This window comes from Macaca nemestrina, chromosome 2 (assembly GCF_043159975.1).
Source record: "Macaca nemestrina isolate mMacNem1 chromosome 2, mMacNem.hap1, whole genome shotgun sequence".
Classification (NCBI taxonomy): Eukaryota; Metazoa; Chordata; class Mammalia; order Primates; family Cercopithecidae; genus Macaca; species Macaca nemestrina.
Window position 1 is genome coordinate 14989110 of NC_092126.1, and position 19987 is coordinate 15009096.

A 19987-nucleotide genomic window follows, 5' to 3' on the forward strand; every position below is an offset into this window, starting at 1 on the left:
GAGAATGCAGTTCTCCACCCTCTTTATCCCTCATTGGCTGAAGGTTGCCCCCGGGGCATGGACTACCCAGCGCCCCTGGACTTCTGGGCTGAACCCATTCCCCCAGTGTTGGGGCAGGAAGGCAAAAAGACTTGAGATCTGAGTGTGAGTTGAGACAATCAGCACAAAGCATACTGAGCTGGCACAAGACCATTCACAGAGCTACAGCTGATGTAGGCATGTTTTTAAAACCCTTTTCAAGGCCAGGCGTGGTGGCTCATGTCTGTAGTCCCAGCACTTTGGGAGGCTGAGGCGGGCAGATCTCCTGAGGTCAGGAGCCCGAGACCAGCCTGGCCAACGTGGTGAAACCCTGTCTCTACTAAAAGTACAAAAATTAGCCAGGCGTGGGGGCGGGAGGCTGGGACAGGAGGATCGCTTGAACCGGGGAGGCGGAGGTTGCAGTGAGCCGAGACTGCGCCATTGCACTCCGGCCTGGGCCCCAAGAGTGAAACTCCATCTCAAAAAAAAAAAAACCCAAAAAAACCAAAAAAACACCTTTCAGGCTGGGCACGGTGGCTCATGCCTGCAATCCCACAACTTTGGGATCATGAGGTGGGAGGATTGCTTGAGGCTAGCAGTTGGAGACCAGCCTGGGCAACATAGTGAGATCCTGTCTCTACAGAAAATTTGAAAATTATTAGCTGAGCATGGTGGCACGCCCCTGTGGTCCCAGCTACTTGGGGACTGAGGTGGGAGGATCACTTGAGCCCAGGAGGTCAAGGCTGCAGTGAGCTATGATCATGCTGCTGCAATCCAGCCAGAGCAACTGAGCAAGAAATACCCTGTCTCAAAAACAAAAAACTCTCCTCCTCTGCCTTCACCGTATATCCATCAGAGACCATTTCACACTGGCAAGGGCTGCATACTCTCCAGAGCTGCATACGTTTGATCATGTATGTGTATTTGTATATATACAAACATACATGTACAATACACCTACAGTATAAACCATAATTCATTTTATCAGTCTGCATTTTTATTTGTGTCAACATTTTGCTAGGAAAAATATTCAGAGAGAGTTGAAACATTATACCGTTAACATATTACTGTCAGTCCATCCCTCCATCTATCAATTCATCTTATTTTTTGGATGCATTTCAAAATAAGTTGCAGATATCAGTGCCCTCCTCTTGCTAAAATAAATACTTCAGCAGGCGTATCATTAACTAGCAGTCAGTGTTTGTTAATAACCCCTTTTTTCCCCAAGATAAAATTTACATACAATGAAATGCACATATCTTAAATGTACCATTTGATGAGTTTTAACAAATGCCTACACCTGCATAATCCAAAACCCTTATCTAGCTGTAGAACATTACCATTACCCCAGAAAGTTCCCTCATGTCCCTTCCCAGGCAATACCTGCCTCCACTCTCCCAGAGTTAACTATTCTGATTTTTTTCTCCCACCATGGATTAGATTTGCCTTTCCCAGGACTTCATATAAATAGGTTCATGCAGTATGAACCCAATTGTGTAAGGCTTCTTTCTCTCAACATTTTTGAGATTTATGTACATTATTACAAATACCAGTAGTTGTTCTTTTTTATTGCTGAGTAGTAGTCCATCATATACATATGCCATAGTTTGCTGAGGCAGGAGAATAACTTGAACCCAGGAGTTCAAGACTGCAACGTGATGTGATTGAGCCATTGCATTCCAGCCTGGGTGACGGAGCAAGACCCTGTATCCAAAAAATCTTAAAAAATTATAATAAGAAATAAAAAGTACTAAAAATAAAAGAATTAGGATCCAAACCAGGTTCACGCTGACCTAATGAATATCGTATCATGTCATATTACAAATATCATATCATACCTTATTACACATACCATATCACATATAATGATCTAATGCAATCATTAGGCGATGATTCCTCTGAAGTTCTTTCATTTCTAAAATACTCCCTTTCTTTCTTTTGATACCATTGATTTGTTGGAACAACTGAATCATTGGACTTTTAAAATGTCCCACATTTTGGATTTGGCTTATTGCTTCCTTACGGTATTGTTAGATTTGGGTTCAATTGTGATTTTGATTCAATAATGAGGACCACTTTCTAGGTGAGACTGTACTTCGTGTTAAATCATAACATGACAGACATAATGTCTGGCTATTCCACTTTTATTGAGACTGAAATTGAGCAGATGGAGCACAAAAAAATATGCCCAGTCCTTCACACAATTTCCATCAGTGTTTCTAATGGTTTTAGCATCTATTGATGATTATAGCTTAAATCCATTTCATTAAGTGTTGGGAAAGAGGTGTTTTTCAGATGCTTTTATTCCTTCTGCATTTATTATTATTTTGAGACAGGGTCCCTCTCTGTCACCTGGCTGAAGTGCAGTGGCACCATTAAGTCTCACCATCACCTTGACTTCCTAGGCTCGAGCAATCTTCCCGCCTCAGCCTCCTGAGTAGCTAAGACTACCGGTGCCTGCCGCCACACTGGCTAATTGTTTGTTTGTTTATTTATTTTAAACAAGAAATTTAAACAACAGGCTTCTTGACTTGAAGAAAAAACTATCTAGGATTCCTTTTTTTTTAAACTAATTTATCCCTACTTAAAGACAAACTGTCCTACATGTAACAGCTATGTACAATGAAGTTATAAAATTGTTCTTGGTTTTACAATGATAAATGAAAAACATTAACATTCTACAATTGAACAAGGTATGCAAAATTTTTATATATATATATTTTTTGTTAAAACAGCCAAATAACTTATTGAAATATAAAGATAAGAGCGGAATGAGCATGCCACTAATGAAGAAAAGGGAGTATTTTAACAGAATCGGTATTTTTCCCCATCCCATCTCCACTTGATATCAGTCAAAATGTACCATTGGCTGTTTAGTAAAAAAATATGTATATATACACTTGTGCACATATACCAGTTACTTTATGTACAATAAAGGAATGGGGAAGGGGGAAATGAAAGAATAGAGAAAACTATACTGTAGTAGTCAGGATATGGTAGAACCAAATTGCAGTTTTCTAATTGAGAGTGTAATCTTGGTCTGTAAAGAACAGAGTTCTGGAGTGAAGTGGGAGGTTCCCTTTTTAGTAGACACCCCCTGTCTGCTGGTAGAACACATCAGTTGTATCTTCATCCTCCATTTCCAACTGAGGCGGTCTGTCTCTTTCATTGGTTGCCTGTCAAATTGGAATCTGATCTGTCTCATTGACCATCCCTATCATTCACAATAGGCTTTTCATTAGTTTACTAAGTGATGTATGCCTCTTAATCCTAAACTGCACCACAGAACCCGCCACCTTCAAATTAATATGATCATTGTTCTCAGTCTTGATTCTTTCCTTGGGCTTTTTGTCTGCCATGGCAGGCGCCGGAGTCTCAGCTGCCGCTTCACAAAAGAGGTACCAAGTCTGCACCGAATGAGTACATAAGCAGCACCAGCAGTGGAAGAAGAAGGAGGCGGCAGCGGTGGATGAAGGAGACACTAATTTTGTTAGCTTTTTTTTTTTTTTTTTTAATAGAGACAGGGTCTTGCCATGTTCCCCAGGCTGGTCTTGAACTCCTGGGCTCTAGCAATTCTCCTGCCTCGGCCTCCCAAATTGCTGGGATTACAGGCATGAGCCATTGTGTCCAGGCCCTTCTATATTTAATTAACTGGGATCCAGTGGAGAATTTTCCATTGTCAATGTTTTGGTAACCCTGAAATACTGCTTTTATGTGAACGGGAAGTAAACTGCTGGGCTCTTTCTCTGTATTTATCACAGAGTAATGAGTTGGTACTCTAGCAGTCTCCAAAGGTGACCAATGAATTTTTTCTCCTTGTGTATTACGATGAACTGATCGGTGTTAATATACACGTAGTCATATTTTTTTTTTATTGATATATCTCTTAAGTCTTTCACATGCTCTCTCTCTCTCTCATTTTGATACTCAAATTTCTCCCCAAGAACAGTAGGAGCCTCTTCAGGTTTGTGCCTGTGCCTGACATCTAACTGGCCACCGTCCTGTAATTTCCTCCTTCCGCTTCCTGCCCACCTCATTGTCACCACCATGGGCCACAGCCACATCTCTTCTGCCTTTTTTGCCCATTCAGGAAAAAGCCAAACATTTGGAAACACGTATCTGGTCCTGTCTTTCTTTCATTTCGGTGGTTCTCCATGGCTGTCAGCATAAAGTCCGGGCCCTTGAATCTGGACTTCAGGGCTCATTGGATCTGGCCCTGGCCTCCTCCTCCGCCTCAGCAGCTGCCATCTTTTATCTGTATCGAGGCTGTGTGGCTCCTGGCCTGTAGTCCTGCCCTCCCTCTCCCAGGCCTCGCACACAATGTTTTCTCCATCTGTGTCACCTTCCCCCGTGGCTAACTTCACTTCATCCTAGGCCTTGGCTCAGGCCAGTGGTTCTCAATTTTGCCTGCATGTTGCATCATCTAGGCAGCTTTAAGAAATTCCAGTGTCTGGGTTCCTCCCAAGACCGATTAAAACCTGAATGTCTGGGGTTGAGGTCAACTTTGCTTTTTTTTTTTTTTTTTTGAGACAGTCTCACACTATTGCCCAGGCCGGAGTGCAGTGGCGTGATCTTGGCTCACTGCAAGCTCTGCCTCCCGGGTTCACGCCATTCTCCTGCCTCAGTCTCCCGTGTAGCTGGGACTGCAGGCACCCTCCACCATGCCCGGCTAAATTTTTTTTTTGTATTTTTAGTAGAGACGGGGTTTCACCATGTTAGCCAGGATGGTCTCGATCTCCTGACCTCGTGATCTGCCCGCCTCGGCCTCCCAAAGAACTTTGCTATTTTTAAAACCTTGCACAGGTGATTTTGCCATGCAGCCAAGATTGAGAAACACAGTTTGGGATGTTTCTTCCTTTGAGAAACTTGCCCTTGCCCCTCCCCTCCACCCCGCCTCCACCTCACTGTGTTAACCGTTGGGTTTCTTCCAGGCTAGATGGAAGCTTCATATGGGTTGTGGCCACATCTGTGTGGTTCTTGTCTGTGATTACTCAGCATGTAATAGGTACTTGGTAATATTATATTTGTCAGTGAATGGTGAGGAGATATTTAGACTGCACTTTGAGGTCATTGGAGGGTAGAGATGGTGTCTCACCATGTATGGGACAAAGGCCAGATTCCATTTTCTCCCACCATCTTTTTTTCCAGCCTTATCTTCTGCTCCTCTGAACTCTTTCACTTAGGTGGATTTCAAACAGCTCTACCCTTTTCCCAATTCTACCAGAAGTTGCTTGACCTCCTTTCTACCTGTCTGATGAATGTTCCCACCTCATGGGCCACCTTTGAACTTAGGAAACTTGTGGGGAACCCTTATTTGACACTTAGCCGTGTATATACTATGAGAATGTTTCCAAGAGCATCCGTTGAGGCACCTGGTGTAAGAAATAATTTTTATATTTTTGTGAGTTTAGGAGACTTTTCCTTTGAACAGAAATTAAAGCCTTATTTACTAGAAGAATAAAGTGATGTTAAATTGACACTTGCCCTTTTAAAAATGATTCCTAAATTAGTTATTTGTGTTTATTTAGCTTTATTGAGATGTAATTCACATACAGTAAAGCTCTCCATTTGCCCCTATGAATTCTTCTCTGAGTTGTTTAACTTCAGCTCCCCGGTTAGATTTCAGGCATGTGTGATGTAGGACTCATGCTGCCACAGCTGCTTCCAAATACAGCTTCAAGGGTAACCCCCAAAGCCACCATGGACTAGGATGCTACTGTGACTAAAGCTAGTATTGTGACCTTCAAAAGCCTAAAGGTGCACAAGGAATCTGACCCATAATGGAGAGCACTAGTTGATGGCTTCTTAAAACCCTGGTTCTATTGGCACCTGTGGCCTGTTGCTGCCTTATCCACCAGAGGGCAGTGTTCCACTCGGCGTAAAGTCAAACCCCAACCCCTACCACCCGTTGAGGTCATGCCTTTCAAAATCCTAGCATTTTAGCTCCTGAAGTGACCCAAAAACAGTGTTTCTTAAAATTTTGCTTGATAGAAATAAATCTTACATTGCAACCAAATATACGTGCATACATGTGCAACTCCACATATGTATATATAACAAAAGTTTTATAAAGTAATACTTTCCTATGTGTAATACACTGTTCTTTCTTTTTCTTTTTTTTTTTTTTTTTGAGACGGAGTCTCACTCTGTTGCCAGGCTGGAGTGCAATGGCATGATCTTGGCTCACTGCAACCTCCACCTCCCCGGTTCAGGCGATTCTCCTGCCCCAACCTCCCGAATAGCTGGGACTATAGGCGTGTGCCACCATGCCCAGCTAATTTTTTTATTTTTGGTAGAGATGGGGTTTCACTATGTTGGCCAGGATGGTCTTGATCCCTTGACCTCATGATCCACCCGCCTCAGCCTCCCAAAGTGCTGGGATTACAGGCATGAGCCACCACACCTGGCCTCTATTTTCTTTCTTGCCCTTTTTTTTTTTTTTTTTTTTGAGACAAGTGTCTTGCTCTGTCACCCGGGCTGCAGTGCAGTGGCATGAACATGGTTCACTGCAGTCTCAACCTTCTGGGCTCAAGCAGTCCTTCCACCTCAGCCTCCCAAGTAGCTGGGACCATAGGTGTGTGCCACCATGCCTGATTTTTTTTTTTTTTTTTTTGTAGAGATGAGGCCTTGCTGAGTTGCCTAGGCTGGTCTCGAACTCCTTAGCTCAAGCGATCCTCCAGACTTGGCCTCCCAAAGTGCTAGGATTACAGGCATAAGCAACTGCGCCTGCTATTCTTTGATTTTTATTTTTATTTATCTTATTTTTTTTTTTTTGAGACAGAGTCTCGCTCTGCCGCCCAGGCTGGAGTGCACTGGCATGATCCCAGCTCACTGCATCCTCTGCTTCCTGGGTTCAAGTGATTCTCGTGTCTCAGCCTCCCAAGTAGCTGGGATTACAGACATGCACCACTATGCCTGGCTAATTTTTGCATTTTTGGTGGAGATGGGGTTTCACCATGTTGGCCAGGCTGGTCTTGAACTCCTGACCTCAGGTGATCCACCTGCCTCAGCCTCCCAAAGTTCTGGGATTACAGGCATGAGCCATCATGCCTGGACAATTCTTTCATTTTTAAAAGGTGCTTATTGCCACCAAAAATGAGTTTGTTATTCACAAATCAGGTCACCCCCCACAATTCGAAAAATATTGCCTTAAAGTTCTTTTAATCCAATACCCTGGATAGTTATAGATGAAGATAGGTAGGGTTAGAGACGGACTTACCCAGGTCACTCTGGGATTCACGCAATACCTAGGATGGGGCGTCGGGGCTCTGGAGTTTTAACCCATTGCTTTTTGTCCTGTATTTTACACTTAGAATTTTCTTAATGGATCTTGGTTATCCCAGTGACATTACAGTTGAGGTGCATCCAGTGCTCAGGCAGGTCACAGCAACAAGGGCGTGTGTGTGTGTGTGTTCTCCAGCCCCATGAACAGCGCAGTGGAATATCATCTCAGCCACTGATTGTCAGCTCAGTGCTGGCCTCTAGAAGCTGAGCCTTATGGAATCCTGCCTGTGGATCCTCTTTGATAATTTCTCTTACCTGAGTACCTCTGGTGGACCTGGCTTAGCAATGGTTTGTATGATAGCTCAGAAAACAAGCATTAAGTCCATCAGCACATTACATAAATTAAATAGGCAGAGAGTCACTTGCCACTGTCAAAGGATCGGCTTCTGAAATGCAGAAGGTGAAAGTTCTCATGTGACCCCATCCTTGCTCTGTAGAATGCCACCCGGAGGGTGTTTGAAATTGCCTATAGCCAGGACCGCTTCCTCAAGGATGGCCAGCCGTTTCGCTACATCTCAGGAAGCATTCACTACTCCCGCGTCCCCCGCTTCTACTGGAAGGACCGGCTGCTGAAGATGAAGATGGCTGGGCTGAACACCATCCAGACGTAAGTAGGAGGGCACATGGCTGTCACCTAGGCCAGAACACCCACTCTGGAGAGAGGATACAACTGTGTTTCTCAGGGTGGCTATTTGGTTGCTCAGAAATGGGAAATAGTCCAGTGTGGTGTGCTGGGAGGGGCTTGTCATGAACCGGACTGGCCCTTTTTCAAATCATCAACTACTTCTTCCAGTCTTCAATTTTAATCATCAGAAGTCATTAAATAAATAGCTTAAAAAGGCAAAGGATGGGGGAAGCAAACAGAAGTAACAATGATTGAGCCCTTACCAGATCCAGGGTACTTTATACGAATGATTCCATTCCCTTGAGATAGGTATTATTGTTCCTGTTTATAGCTGGTGAAGCTGAAATTTGCCTAAGGCCATATCTTTGGCTAGTATTGGAAGGGAAGGGAAGGCATGCAGGCAGCTGTAGCGCAGGTATGGCTGTAGTCATACACAAAGATAGGCTAACAGGAGAAAAGCATCACAGATCTGTAAGTTTTATCTGACATGAGAGTCTTCAGAAAAGAAGACCCAAGGAAAACTTTTTACACTTAGGTTCTATGACCTAGTGGTAGTAGACTGAAGCGGGAAACCCCACAAGGCCTGCCTCAACGGATACTTCTTGGCCTTTCTGGGTGGCATTCCTTCCTTCTGGGTATGGAGCAGGACCCCTCTGCAATGAGGATCTAGAAGGGAGAAGGGAGAGGCGACTTTTCTAGGTTTCATGGCTTGCTTTGGGAGAGAGGGCTTCTAATTTCTATGACCCACACTGGGAGGAATTCTGGTTTGACTTGCTTCAGGGGAGAAGAAGGGCTGGGAGACAGAAGAGCAGGAGAAGGTCAGAGAAAGAAGATGTGCTCCTAAGGCCTTCCAATCTCCTTTAGTTCAAAGGACTCAGCATGCCAAGGTGCCATACTTTGGGGTATTGTTTTCTGAGCCCCAATAACAGAATAAGCCTTGTGCTTAGGTAGATTTCTGAAACCCAGTTTGGCTTTGTGGTTCTGCTGGGGTAATTGTATAACTTCAGGGTATAGAATTATCCCAACAGTTACCTCTCCGCATCTCTTCTGCTATTGCAAAGTAACTAACAGGGAAGAAAGTTGGTGTGGCTGGCCGCTCTGGCTTTTGCAGTGCTGATGTGGATTGCTGATAACTTTTCAAAGATAAAGAGTGAGAAAACCCAGAGGCAGATTCCGAAGATAGATAGTGAGGGAGAACCCACTCATTATTCTGGTTCTAAGGCCACTGGCAGAGTGAACCCAAGTTCACCTGTTTATAATTCTGACACTGAGTTCTGGAAGACCAAGACTGTTCCAGGGAACCCTGAAATCATGGGATCACACACACACAAAATGACACAAACCAGGGTCTTCAAAGAGAGCTTTGTGATGGTAATGGATGGCTTCATATTTACCTTTGTATCTGTCTGTCTGTGGGTAGACAGAGGAGCTGATAGAAGGTTTTGTCATTTTACCTCCTGCCACATGATTCCTGACAAAATCTTTTGTCAGAGGATCTGGGGATTGGAGTTTTTCCTACACTTACTAAAAATTATTTCTTCAAAAAATAAATGTGTCTCTTACTACTTTTCAGCAAAATATTTTTATTTTTCCTAAGCCTTACGTGGGCATATATAATTTTTATTTTTATTTATCAAAACAGTTTTCTAGAGCTGGGGTCTTGCTCTGTCACCTGGCTGGAATGCAGTGGCTCAGTCATAGTTCACTGAAACCTTAAAGTGGGCTCAGGTGATCCTCCCACCTCAGCCTCCTGAGTAGTTGGGATTACAGGCACTGCTACCACACCAGCTAATTTTTTTGTTTTGTTCTGTTTTTAGAGATGAAGTTACACTATGTTTCCCATGGTGGTCTTCACCTCCGGGCCTCAAGCGATCCTACTGCTTTGGCCTCCCAGAGTGCGGGGATTACAGAAGTGAGCTACTGTGCCCAGCTATAATTGTTATGTAATAGGAATTAGTGCTGATATAATTCTGGAATTTTCTGTTGTTGTTGTTGCTTTTAAGAAGTGTCCCCACCAAGTTTGATTAGCTTGGGGAGCTGCTGTAAAAATTCATAACAAGGCCCCTCCCAAGAGGCTGCCAAATGGGAAAGTCTGTGTGTCCTGTGGTTTATGGTTCTACAAACAGTTTAGACATTTATGTAGGAGATCTGGATTTTTGAGCTCTTTCCCCTTCCACAGAGCACCTCAATTCAATTATTTATGCAAAATATAATTATAAAAAGCTAAAAACATGACTTACAAACAAATATATAACGGACATATATCAGAAATGTATTTAACTGGATAAAGAAAATGTGGTACATATATACCATGGAATACTACAAAATCACAAAAAAGAATGAGATGATGTCCTTTGCAGCAACCTGGATGCAGCTAGAGGCTATTATCCTGAGCAAACACAGGGATGGAAAACCAAATACTGCATGTTCTCACTTATAAGTGGTAGCTAAACTTCGAGTACATATGGACACAAAGAAGGGAACAACAGACAACGGGGCCTTGAGGGTGGAGGGTGGGAGGAGGGTGAATACCCCTATCATGTACTAGGCATATTACCTGGGTGACTAAATAATCTGTACACCAAACCCCCATGACATGCAATTTACCTGTATAACAAACCTGCACATGTACCCCTGAACCTAAAATAAAAGTTTTGAAAAATTTATTTAACTTGTTACCGAGGAAACTAGCTATATGGTAAAGCCAATTCAAAGGAGAATTTGAGGAAGGGAGGTTTACAGCCAGTCAAGAAAGGCATGTTCAAATAAAGTTATCTTTAGAGATAAAACTGGTTAATATCATAAAGGGCAATGAATGAAAGAGTTACCTTTGGAGTTGTCTTCTCTGTATGACAATCATCATTTGTTTCTCTCCCAGGCAATAATCTACAAATTAATCTGTAACTTCAAAGTTCTTCCCTTAATCAATAGTAAATAGTAAGTCAAACAAAATATTTCCCTTGGAGAATGAAAGAAGCCTCAGTGGGCCCATTGGACAGTCCTCCATTATAACATGGAAAGGAAATGCAGTCACTGTTTTGCCTTATATCCAAATTCTGGATAATTTTTCTTTTCTTTTCTTTATTTGTTTTGACACAGGGTCTCTGTCATCTAGTCTGGAGTGCAGTGGCACAATCACAGCTCACTGCAGCTTCAACCTCCCGAGCTTAAGCAAACCTCCACCTCAAGCCTCCAGGATAACTGGGACCATAGGCATGCACCCTGGCTAATTTTTTTTGTAGAGATAGGGTTTCACCACGTTGCCCAGGCTAGTGTCAAACTCCTGGGCTCTGCCCACCGTGGCTTCCCAAAGTGCTGGGATTAGAGGCCTGAGCCACGTGCCAGCCTTGGATCATTTTTCTTCCAAAGCACCTTCTCCCTCTTATCCTTGTTTTAGCAATAGTCATAATGAGGCCCCTTCCCCACTCTTCCTTCTTCTTGACTCTGCCAAGTATCCAGGAAGGGGCTGTGTGTATCTTGGCAGGTATGTGCCCTGGAACTTTCATGAGCCCTGGCCAGGACAGTACCAGTTTTCTGAGGACCATGATGTGGAATATTTTCTTCGGCTGGCTCACGAGCTGGGACTGCTGGTTATCCTGAGGCCCGGACCCTACATCTGTGCGGAGTGGGAAATGGTGAGTGTGGCTAGACTGGGTTCTGCCTGGTGTGTGAGTTGGCAGGCAGCAGCCCTGGGGCAAAGGGCATTAAGGCAGAGCTGCATTCCAGAGAGCATGGGGCCTGGGACTGTACCCAACACAGGTGTCTTTTACCTTGGCAAGGTACCCAGGCAGAGAGAAGCAGGCCGGGGTCAGGGCACGGGCTCTCCTCTTGGTGGTCACTCATATAACTCAGCTGGCTCGTCTGTAAGAAGCAGTTAATGGTGTCTTCTCTGTCTACTTCGCAGGTAGTTGTGAAACTAAATTGAACAATCTTTATGGAAAAGGCTTTGGTCCTCAAAACATTGCATTCATGCAGAGTGATCTTAATTGTACTACATTCCAATGTCTAATTTCCCTGCAAGTTATAAACCAAAAAGCCCAGCTCAAATACCTCTTGTCCCTTGAAGCTTTTATTCTTTTCCATAACTGCTAATAGTAATTTCTGTCTCCTCTGAGCTCCCTTCACAGAATGGACATTATAATGGCTTATTTTTCCTGACCTAGGGAGGATTACCTGCTTGGCTGCTAGAGAAAGAGGCTATTCTTCTCCGCTCTTCCGACCCAGGTAAGTTGTTACAGATGTCTTGAGAAGATTTATAAAAGCTTCAGGCCGTTGTGCACATGTACCCTAGAACTTAAATTATAATAATAATAAAATTAAATTAAAAAAAAAGAAAAACAGCTTCTGGCTAGGTGCGGTGGCTCACACCTGTAATCCTAGCACTTTGGGAGGCTGAGGCGGGTGGATTACCTGAGGTCAGGAGTTCGAGACCAGCCTAGCCAATATGGCAAAACCTCGCCTCTACTAAAAATACAAAAAATTAGCTGGGCGTGGTCGTGGGCTCCTGGAATCCCAGCTACTCAGGAGGCTGAGGCAGGAGGATTGCTAGAACCCCAGAGGCAGATGTTGCAGTGAGCCGAGATCGTGCTAATGCACTATAGCCTGGATGACAGAGCGAGACTACATCTCAAAACAAACAAACAAACAAAAAAAGCTTCAACAATTTTTATCGAAAGGGGGAGGTATTTTGAAGTTTAGGGTACCTCTGCACAAATACTTTTGAAAGTTTACTGAAAGTCTGAGTGTTTATCACCGTCCAGTGCATAGCACCAAACTAAACCTCTAGGAAATTAGGCTCTGAACTACTTAACCAGATCTTACTGATAAACTGGTAATTCTTTGAATTGGCATTGAGCCCTGTTTGCGGTTGACCAGCTGACTTCAATGCTTTCTCTTCCTATTTACTTAGCATATTCCACAACCAATGACAGCACCTAGCTAATCAAAATGACAAGCCAGGCATGGTGGCTCACACCTGTGATCCCAGGATTTTGGGAGGCCAAGGAGGAGGGATTGCTTGAGCCCAGGAGTTTGAGACGAGCCTAGGTTACATAGTGAGACCCCATCTCTAAGAAAATTTTAAAATTAGCCAGGTGTGCTGGCATGTGCCTGTAGTCCGGCAGGCTGAGGTGGGAGGATTGCCTGAGCCTGGGAGGTTGAGGCTGCAGTGAGCCATGATTGCACCACTGCACTCTAGCCTGGGCAACAGAGAGGGACTTTGTCTCAAAGAAAGAAATAAGGCCGGGCACAGTGGCTCAAACCTGTAATCCCAACATTTTGAGAGGCTGAGGCAGGCAGATCACCTGAGGTCGGGAGTTCGAGACCAGCCTGACCAACGTGAAGAAACCCTGTCTCTACTAAAAATACAAAAATTAGCCAGGTGTGGTGGTGCATGCCTATAATCCCAGCTACTTGGGAGGCTGAGGCAGGAGAATTGCTTGAACCTGGGAGGCGGAGGTTGCAGTGAGCCCAGATTACGCCATTGCACTCCAGCCTGGGCAACAAGAATGAAACTCTGTCTCAAAAAAAAAAAAAAGAAATAAAAACAAAATGACAGTTTCTGGGATGGTGTCATTGGATTGCTTGGTAGCTGCAATGCCTTCTATTTTTGTCTACTTCTACAGAGCAATGTGTAAATGATGGTTTTTTTCTTTGTCTTACTCCAGGACCTTCATGTTTTGCACACCTAGCATATTATTGGTGTTTTCATATGTAGTAACTCCTTTAATCCTTATGCCAACTTTATGTGGCATGTACTTTTATTATTCCTATTTGACAATATAACTATATAATTTGTTAGAACTTCATTTTATACAGAAAAAAATCTTCCTGTGACTGAGAAGAGGACACACTGTTCAGTGACTCTTTTCTTCATTCAGCAAACGTTGCTTGGATATGTTCTATGCTCCAGGCTTTGTGTCCGTCCTATGGCAAGGATGGTGTCTTAGTCCATTTTCTGTTGCTTGTAACAGAATACCTGAAGCTGAGTAATTTATAAAGAAAAGCATTTATTTCCTACAGTTATGGAGGCCGAGAAGTTCAAAGTGGAAGGGCTGTATCTGGTGAGGGCCTTCTTGCTGGTGGGGACTCTGCAGAGTCCTGAGGGGGCACAGGGCATCACATGGTGAGGGGACTGAGTGTCCTAGCTCAGATCTCTCTGCCTCTTCTTATAAAGCCACGAGTCCCGTTCCCATGATGACCCATGAATCCACTAACCTATGAATCTATTAATCCATGAGTGGATCGATCTGCTTATGAGGGCTGAGCCCTCAAGACCCAACGCCTCTTAAAGGCCCCACCTCTCAGTGCTGCCGCACTGGGGATTCTGTTTCAGCGTGAGTTTCGGAGGGGACAGACATTCCAGCCGTAGCAGACAGATACAGGCACACTGGTCCTTGTCCCCTGAGGAGCTCAGCTGAGGAGACAACTACATGCAGGACAATTTTTATGAGACTTTTATTTCAGAAGGTACTTGTCGAGTCCCGTATATCCTGATCTCTGCTGCCAGCCCTGGTGTAATAAAGCTGCATTGGCTGCATTGGTGTCTCTTTGTACTAAAAGGTGTGGGATGGTGTTAAACCAGGGGTGTTCAATCTTTTGGCTTCCCTGGTCTACACTGGAAGAAGAATTGTCTTGGGCCACACATAAAATACACTAACACTAATGATAGCTGATGAGCTAAAAGAAAAAAAAAAGCCTGCAAGCCACATGCAGTGAATTTCTGAGTGCAGAAATTCTGGCCTCCCAAAGTGCTGGGGTTACAGGCTTGAGCCACCGTGCCCAGCCAAAAAACTCAGAATGTTTTTAAAAAGTTTACAAATTTGTGTTGGGCCACATTCAAAGCCATCCTGGGCTGCATGTGGCTTGCAGGCTGTGGGTTGGACAAGCTTGTGTTAAACTTTTCTTGTTTTCCAGATTACCTGGCAGCTGTGGACAAGTGGTTGGGAGTCCTTCTGCCCAAGATGAAGCCTCTCCTCTATCAGAATGGAGGGCCAATTATAACAGTGCAGGTAACCCTGGAGTTGAGCATGGATGGATTGGGGGAGGGGTTCCCATCCATCTATATTATATAAATGATAGGAGTGATGCAGACATGAGCCTCATGGATCTGTTTCTTTAACAGATAATGCTGCAGATAGTGCTTTTAGTTAAATTGCATTTGGGAAGGCATTACCATTTTTGAATGCCTGCTATGTGGCAGGCTTTCTGCTGGGTGCTTTGTAAATGCTATTCAATTCTTCCAACCACTGTCTCTTTTCAATGAGGAAGTTTGAAAAGGTTGAGTGACTTGGCCAAGGTCAACCAGCCAGCAGGTGGCAGAATTAGGATAGCATCCTAATTCTGCGGATTCCAGGGTTTGTCTCTCTGTCTCTCCTGCAATATTATTTTCTGGCAGCAGTAATGCAGCATGGACTGAACCACTTTGGTATCGGCACTGCCTCAGCAGTCAGATAAACCTGGAATGGAAAAGGATGTGGTCAACTGGGGCTGTTATGTTTCCTCTCTTGCTTTCTGCCCCATTCTCCTTCTTCCATGTGTTCTTGGCTCTGCAAGAACTAGTATACTGTGGGGTACATTGAACTTCAACAGTTTTTGGTGTTGGTAAAATTACTTAGGTGAAACATAAAACCATGTTCATTGGGCATTGACCAAGGATACCAAGGATGCTTTTTGTTTTTTTTTGAGACAGAGTCTCACTCTGTCGCCCAGGCTGGTGTGCAGTGGCGCAATCTCGGCTTACTGCAACCTCTGCCTCCTGGGTTCAGGTGATTCTCCCACCTCAGCCTCCCATGTAGCTGGGATTACAGGCGCATGCCACCACGCCTGGCTGAGTTTTGTATTTTTAGTAGAGGCAGGGTTTCACCGTATTGGCCAGGCTGGTCTCAAACTCCTGACCTCAGGTGATCTGCCTGCCTTGGCCTCCCAAAGTGCTGGGATTACAGGCATGAGCCACTGTGCCTGGCCATGACCAAAGATGCTCTTATGGAAAAGAGTAAAGATTTTTTTTTTTTTTTTTTGGAGACAGGGTCTCGCTCTGTTGCCCAGGCTGGAATGCAGTGGCATGACCTCAGCTCACTGCAGCCTCTGCCTCCTGGGTTCAGGTGACCCTCCTGCGTCAGCCTCCCAAGTAGCTGGCATTACAGGTGTGCGCCACGATGCCCGGCTATGTTTTTATATTTTTAGTAGAGGTGGGGTTTCACCATGTTGACCAGGCTGGTCTCAAACTCCTGACCTCAGGTGATCCACCCACCTCGGCCTCCCAAAGTGCTGGGATTACAGGCATGAGCCACTGCTCATGGCCATGACCAAGGATGCTTTTATGGAAAAGAGTAAAGTTATGTAAAGGTGGCTGCATCCTGGACATCCCAGGGATGCACAGTGGCACTCCCTAGGGGAGTGTGGGCCAGGCTTCCTTCTTATGAACTATAGGCAGCTTGTGGGGATGGATCGTGGTAGGGCGGGAGCATGGGCACTCCCTCGCCTTTCAGGTGTGGGTGGACAGAGGTGCTGAGAGGGCTGCACTGGCCAGGGTGTCCGTTCTGAGGCTTTGCGGTGGGAGGAGATATTTTCTTGAGAGAGGCCAGGTTGCTGCTCACGGTGGGATGTGTGAGTCGCCCCACATGCCCCTATCTTTTACCGTCTTGAGTCTGTACTGGTTCAGCTAATAGGAACCACATTTTCCTACATGAAGATATCAAGTCTGAAACTTGGGTGCATCTTTGCTTTGCATGGCTATGTTGTCTTCCTTTCTTCTGGTCTCAGGTGCAAACCCTCTTTAGATGCCCTCTTTTTTTCAGTCTCTGCTTCTCCTTGAATCACTTTCAATTTCTGCTCACAACTTTTCTGCCCCTTTGGTTTTGGAAATGCCATGAAAAGTATACTCAAGTATTAATTCTGCAGAGGTGAAGTTGACTGTCATGGAGATATTTCTTCTTGTGTCCATCCCTAGCAACCTCAGATGACTCTAACTTGACCCTGAGTCCTGCCAGTTGACTCTGCCCTCCTCCTCCTCATCCTCTCCCCTTCCCATCTCCACATGCTTGAATCCCACCTAATCATTTTTACCCCTTGTTTACAAAATAAACAAGTGTAGAGAGACATAAGAAAGCAGAAAAAACATAATTGTTACTCAGACCTCAGGAGCCATAGCAAAGCTCTTCACATTTTTGGGAGTTTCCTTGAATATTTTCTATGCCTTTTTTCTTTCTTCTTTCTTACAGAGTAAGTTCATTCTCTGTGACCTATTTTCTGTGTGGCTTTTTTTGCTTCATTCTTTGTCATGAGCATTTTTTCATATCGTTAACAACTCTTTCATCATCTTTCATGGTTGTCCTACTTACCTTCCGACGCACAGTTCCTATATGTGTTCCCTCTGTCCGGAAGCCGTCCCAATTGACATATTGGTTTCCATAAGACTTTCAGAACCGTCACTGGTGCCTCCTTTTGTGAAGCACACGTGGGAGCAGTTTCATCCCTGACACACTGTGTCTCTAGTCTCCTGGCCCCCCACGCCTCTGCCTGGCAGCCATGAGGGCACATCATGTGTTTGTGCACATCACATACGCACCAAACAGCTCTGGAATGGAATAGAAGCTGATTGACTTGATAAGAAGGAACTGGGGGATTTGTAGACAGTATTTCTTTTCGTTGCTGTTATTATTTTTGTTTTTTGAGACAGAGTCTTGCTCTGTCACCAGGCTGGAGTGCAGTGACACGATCTTGGCTCACTGCAACCTCCACCTCCCAGGTTCAGGTGATCCTCCTGCTTCAGCCTCCCGAGTAGGTGGGACTACAGGTGTGCACAACCACACCGGCTAATTTTATGTATTTTTAGTGAAGATGGGGTTTTTACCATGTTGGTCAGGATGGTCTCAATCTCTTGACCTCGTGATACACCCACCTCGGCCTCCCAAAGTGCTGGGATTACAGGCATGAGCCACTGCCCCAGGCCTGTAGACAGTAATTCTATCTGTAAAGATTTCTGTAAAAGGGCCAAGCATGGTGGCTCAATGCCTGTAATCCCAGCACTTTGGAAGGCTGAGGCAGGAGGATCTCTTGAGCCCAGGAGTTCAAGACCAGCCTGGGCAACATAGTGAAACTCCATCTCTACAAAAAATTTAAAAATTAGCTGGGTATGGTGGCATGCGCCTATGTTCCCAGCCATTCAGGGCACAGAGGCAGGAGGATCACTTGAGCCTGGGAGGTTGGGGCTGCAGTGAGCCGTGGTCACACCACTCAGTGCACTCCAGCCTGGGCAACAAAATGACACTCTGTCTCAAAAAAATAAAGATTTCTGTAAAAGGCAATTTCTGTGTCTGTCTTAATTCATGTCGAAGGGTAGAAAATGGTGGCTTTACTCAATTCTTGATGTTAATTTTCTCTCTCAGTGCTCAGAGTTTGAAATGGCCAGGGAGGAGCTACGTGTTTGCAGCCAGGGTAAAAATGAGTCAGACCAGAAGGCTCAAATCCCTGTCTGAGAACATTTAGGGCCCTCAACACTGTTGTGTTACAGATACAGGAAGCCAGGTCTGTGCCTTTATTCATCCTCATGATTCAGTCAGATATGCAGATGTTTCTCTTTTGGGGGGATTAGCTGAGCCAGTGCCACCTATGATGGTTTGCATATGTGGATGTTTATCTCAGTTTCTGCCTGAAAAAACTAAAGCCATTGATAATATCCAAGGTGAAAATAATTAGGAGTGGACGACCTTCCACCCACAACTTTACTTCATCCAATTAACAGGGCATTCATCATGCGGTAATAAGCCTATTTATGACTGTTTGGAATAGCAACATCTTTAAAAGTCTCTGGTGCTTAAGGAGCTTACAGAATGGAGACAGTTGCTCTAGAACAAAGACCTGCAAATTATGGCCACCACCTACATTTTTTTGTAAGTAAAAGTATATTGGAATCACCACACTATTTGTTTATATATTGTCTGTGGCCACTTTTGTACTATAGGGGCAGAGCTGAGTAGTTGAGATGGAGACCTCTATGGCTGCAACGCCTAAAATATTTACTCTTTGGTGGTTATTTGTTTGTTTGTTTTAAGATGGAGTCTCACTCTGTTGCCCAGGCTGAAGTTCAGTGGCGTAATCTCTGCTCATGGCAACCTCTGCCTCCCAGGTTCAAGCAATTCTTGTGCCTCAGCCTCTCAAATAGCTGAGATTATAGGCGCCTGCCACCACACCTGGCTAGTTTTTTTTGTATTTTTAGTAGAGATAGGGTTTCATCATGTTGACCAGACTGGTTTTGAAATCCTGACCTCAAGTGATCCACCTGCCTCAGCCTCCCAAAGTACTAGGATTACAGGCATGAGCCACCACTCCCGGCCTGGTGTTGTATTAAAAAGGTTTGTTGACTCCTGCTCTAGAAACATCAGTGTTCCTCTGAACCTAGCCATGACTTTTTCTATGGGTTTTTCAAGCCTTTTCATTTGTATGTTTCACCTACCCCCAGCCTTCACACATCTTTTTTTTTCCTAATTGGTAGTAACATAGAACTTGCGTAGAGTCTTAGCTGCTAGCATTTTGAACACTTACTAGATGCCAGATCTGTGCAAAGTTCTAGTCATGTATTGACTCAGTTAATCCTCATGATAACCCATCAAGTTAGGTACACTTTACAGGTGGAGTCCCATGGGTAGGAAGTGGCAGAGCTCAGATTTGCATGTAGATGGTTGGGCCTTTGCCAGCCATGCCCGTGACTAGAACTCTAAGCTGCCTCACAATTGTGCTTTTCTTGCTCTCTCAAAACCTAACCAAATTATGTGTATACATTTTTTACAAGCCTGTTTATTTTAGGGTGTATGATACAATGATGATAATGGATAAATAAGATCTGGAAAAGCAAGATGATAAGAAAACCAAGGTCGGGTTGGGTTATGGGGGTGGGCGGAAGAGAACACGAGGTGCAGAGGCTGTGAGACCATTTAGTTGCTGGAGCTGACTTTTAAGATCTTTAGCTCTGAATTTCTTGACAGCCAGATGATAAAAAGGAGACATAGTCATGTAAGTAGCACTTATAAAGGAGGAGAAAAGAACCTTGCCAGTATTTAC

The 19987-nt window shown here is 44.4% G+C and overlaps 1 protein-coding gene and 1 pseudogene across 3 annotated transcripts in view; one reads left to right on the forward strand and one right to left on the reverse strand.

The window, feature by feature from the left end:
* The window catches only part of LOC105470937 (galactosidase beta 1), a 109478-nt gene that overhangs the window by 17147 nt on the left and 72344 nt on the right, over window positions 1-19987 (forward strand). For 2 of the 3 annotated variants that reach the window (XM_011723287.3, XM_071090757.1), the window contains exons 2-5: window positions 7740-7909; window positions 11412-11562; window positions 12091-12151; window positions 14843-14937. In XM_011723287.3, the coding sequence (XP_011721589.2) occupies window positions 7740-7909; window positions 11412-11562; window positions 12091-12151; window positions 14843-14937 (477 nt within the window). Of the gene's footprint in view, window positions 1-7739; window positions 7910-9748; window positions 9840-11411; window positions 11563-12090; window positions 12152-14842; window positions 14938-19987 lie in introns of those variants that run through there. The other variant, XM_071090756.1, reaches the window with a different exon arrangement.
* LOC112424782 (small ubiquitin-related modifier 2 pseudogene) lies at window positions 3102-3377 on the reverse strand (annotated as a pseudogene).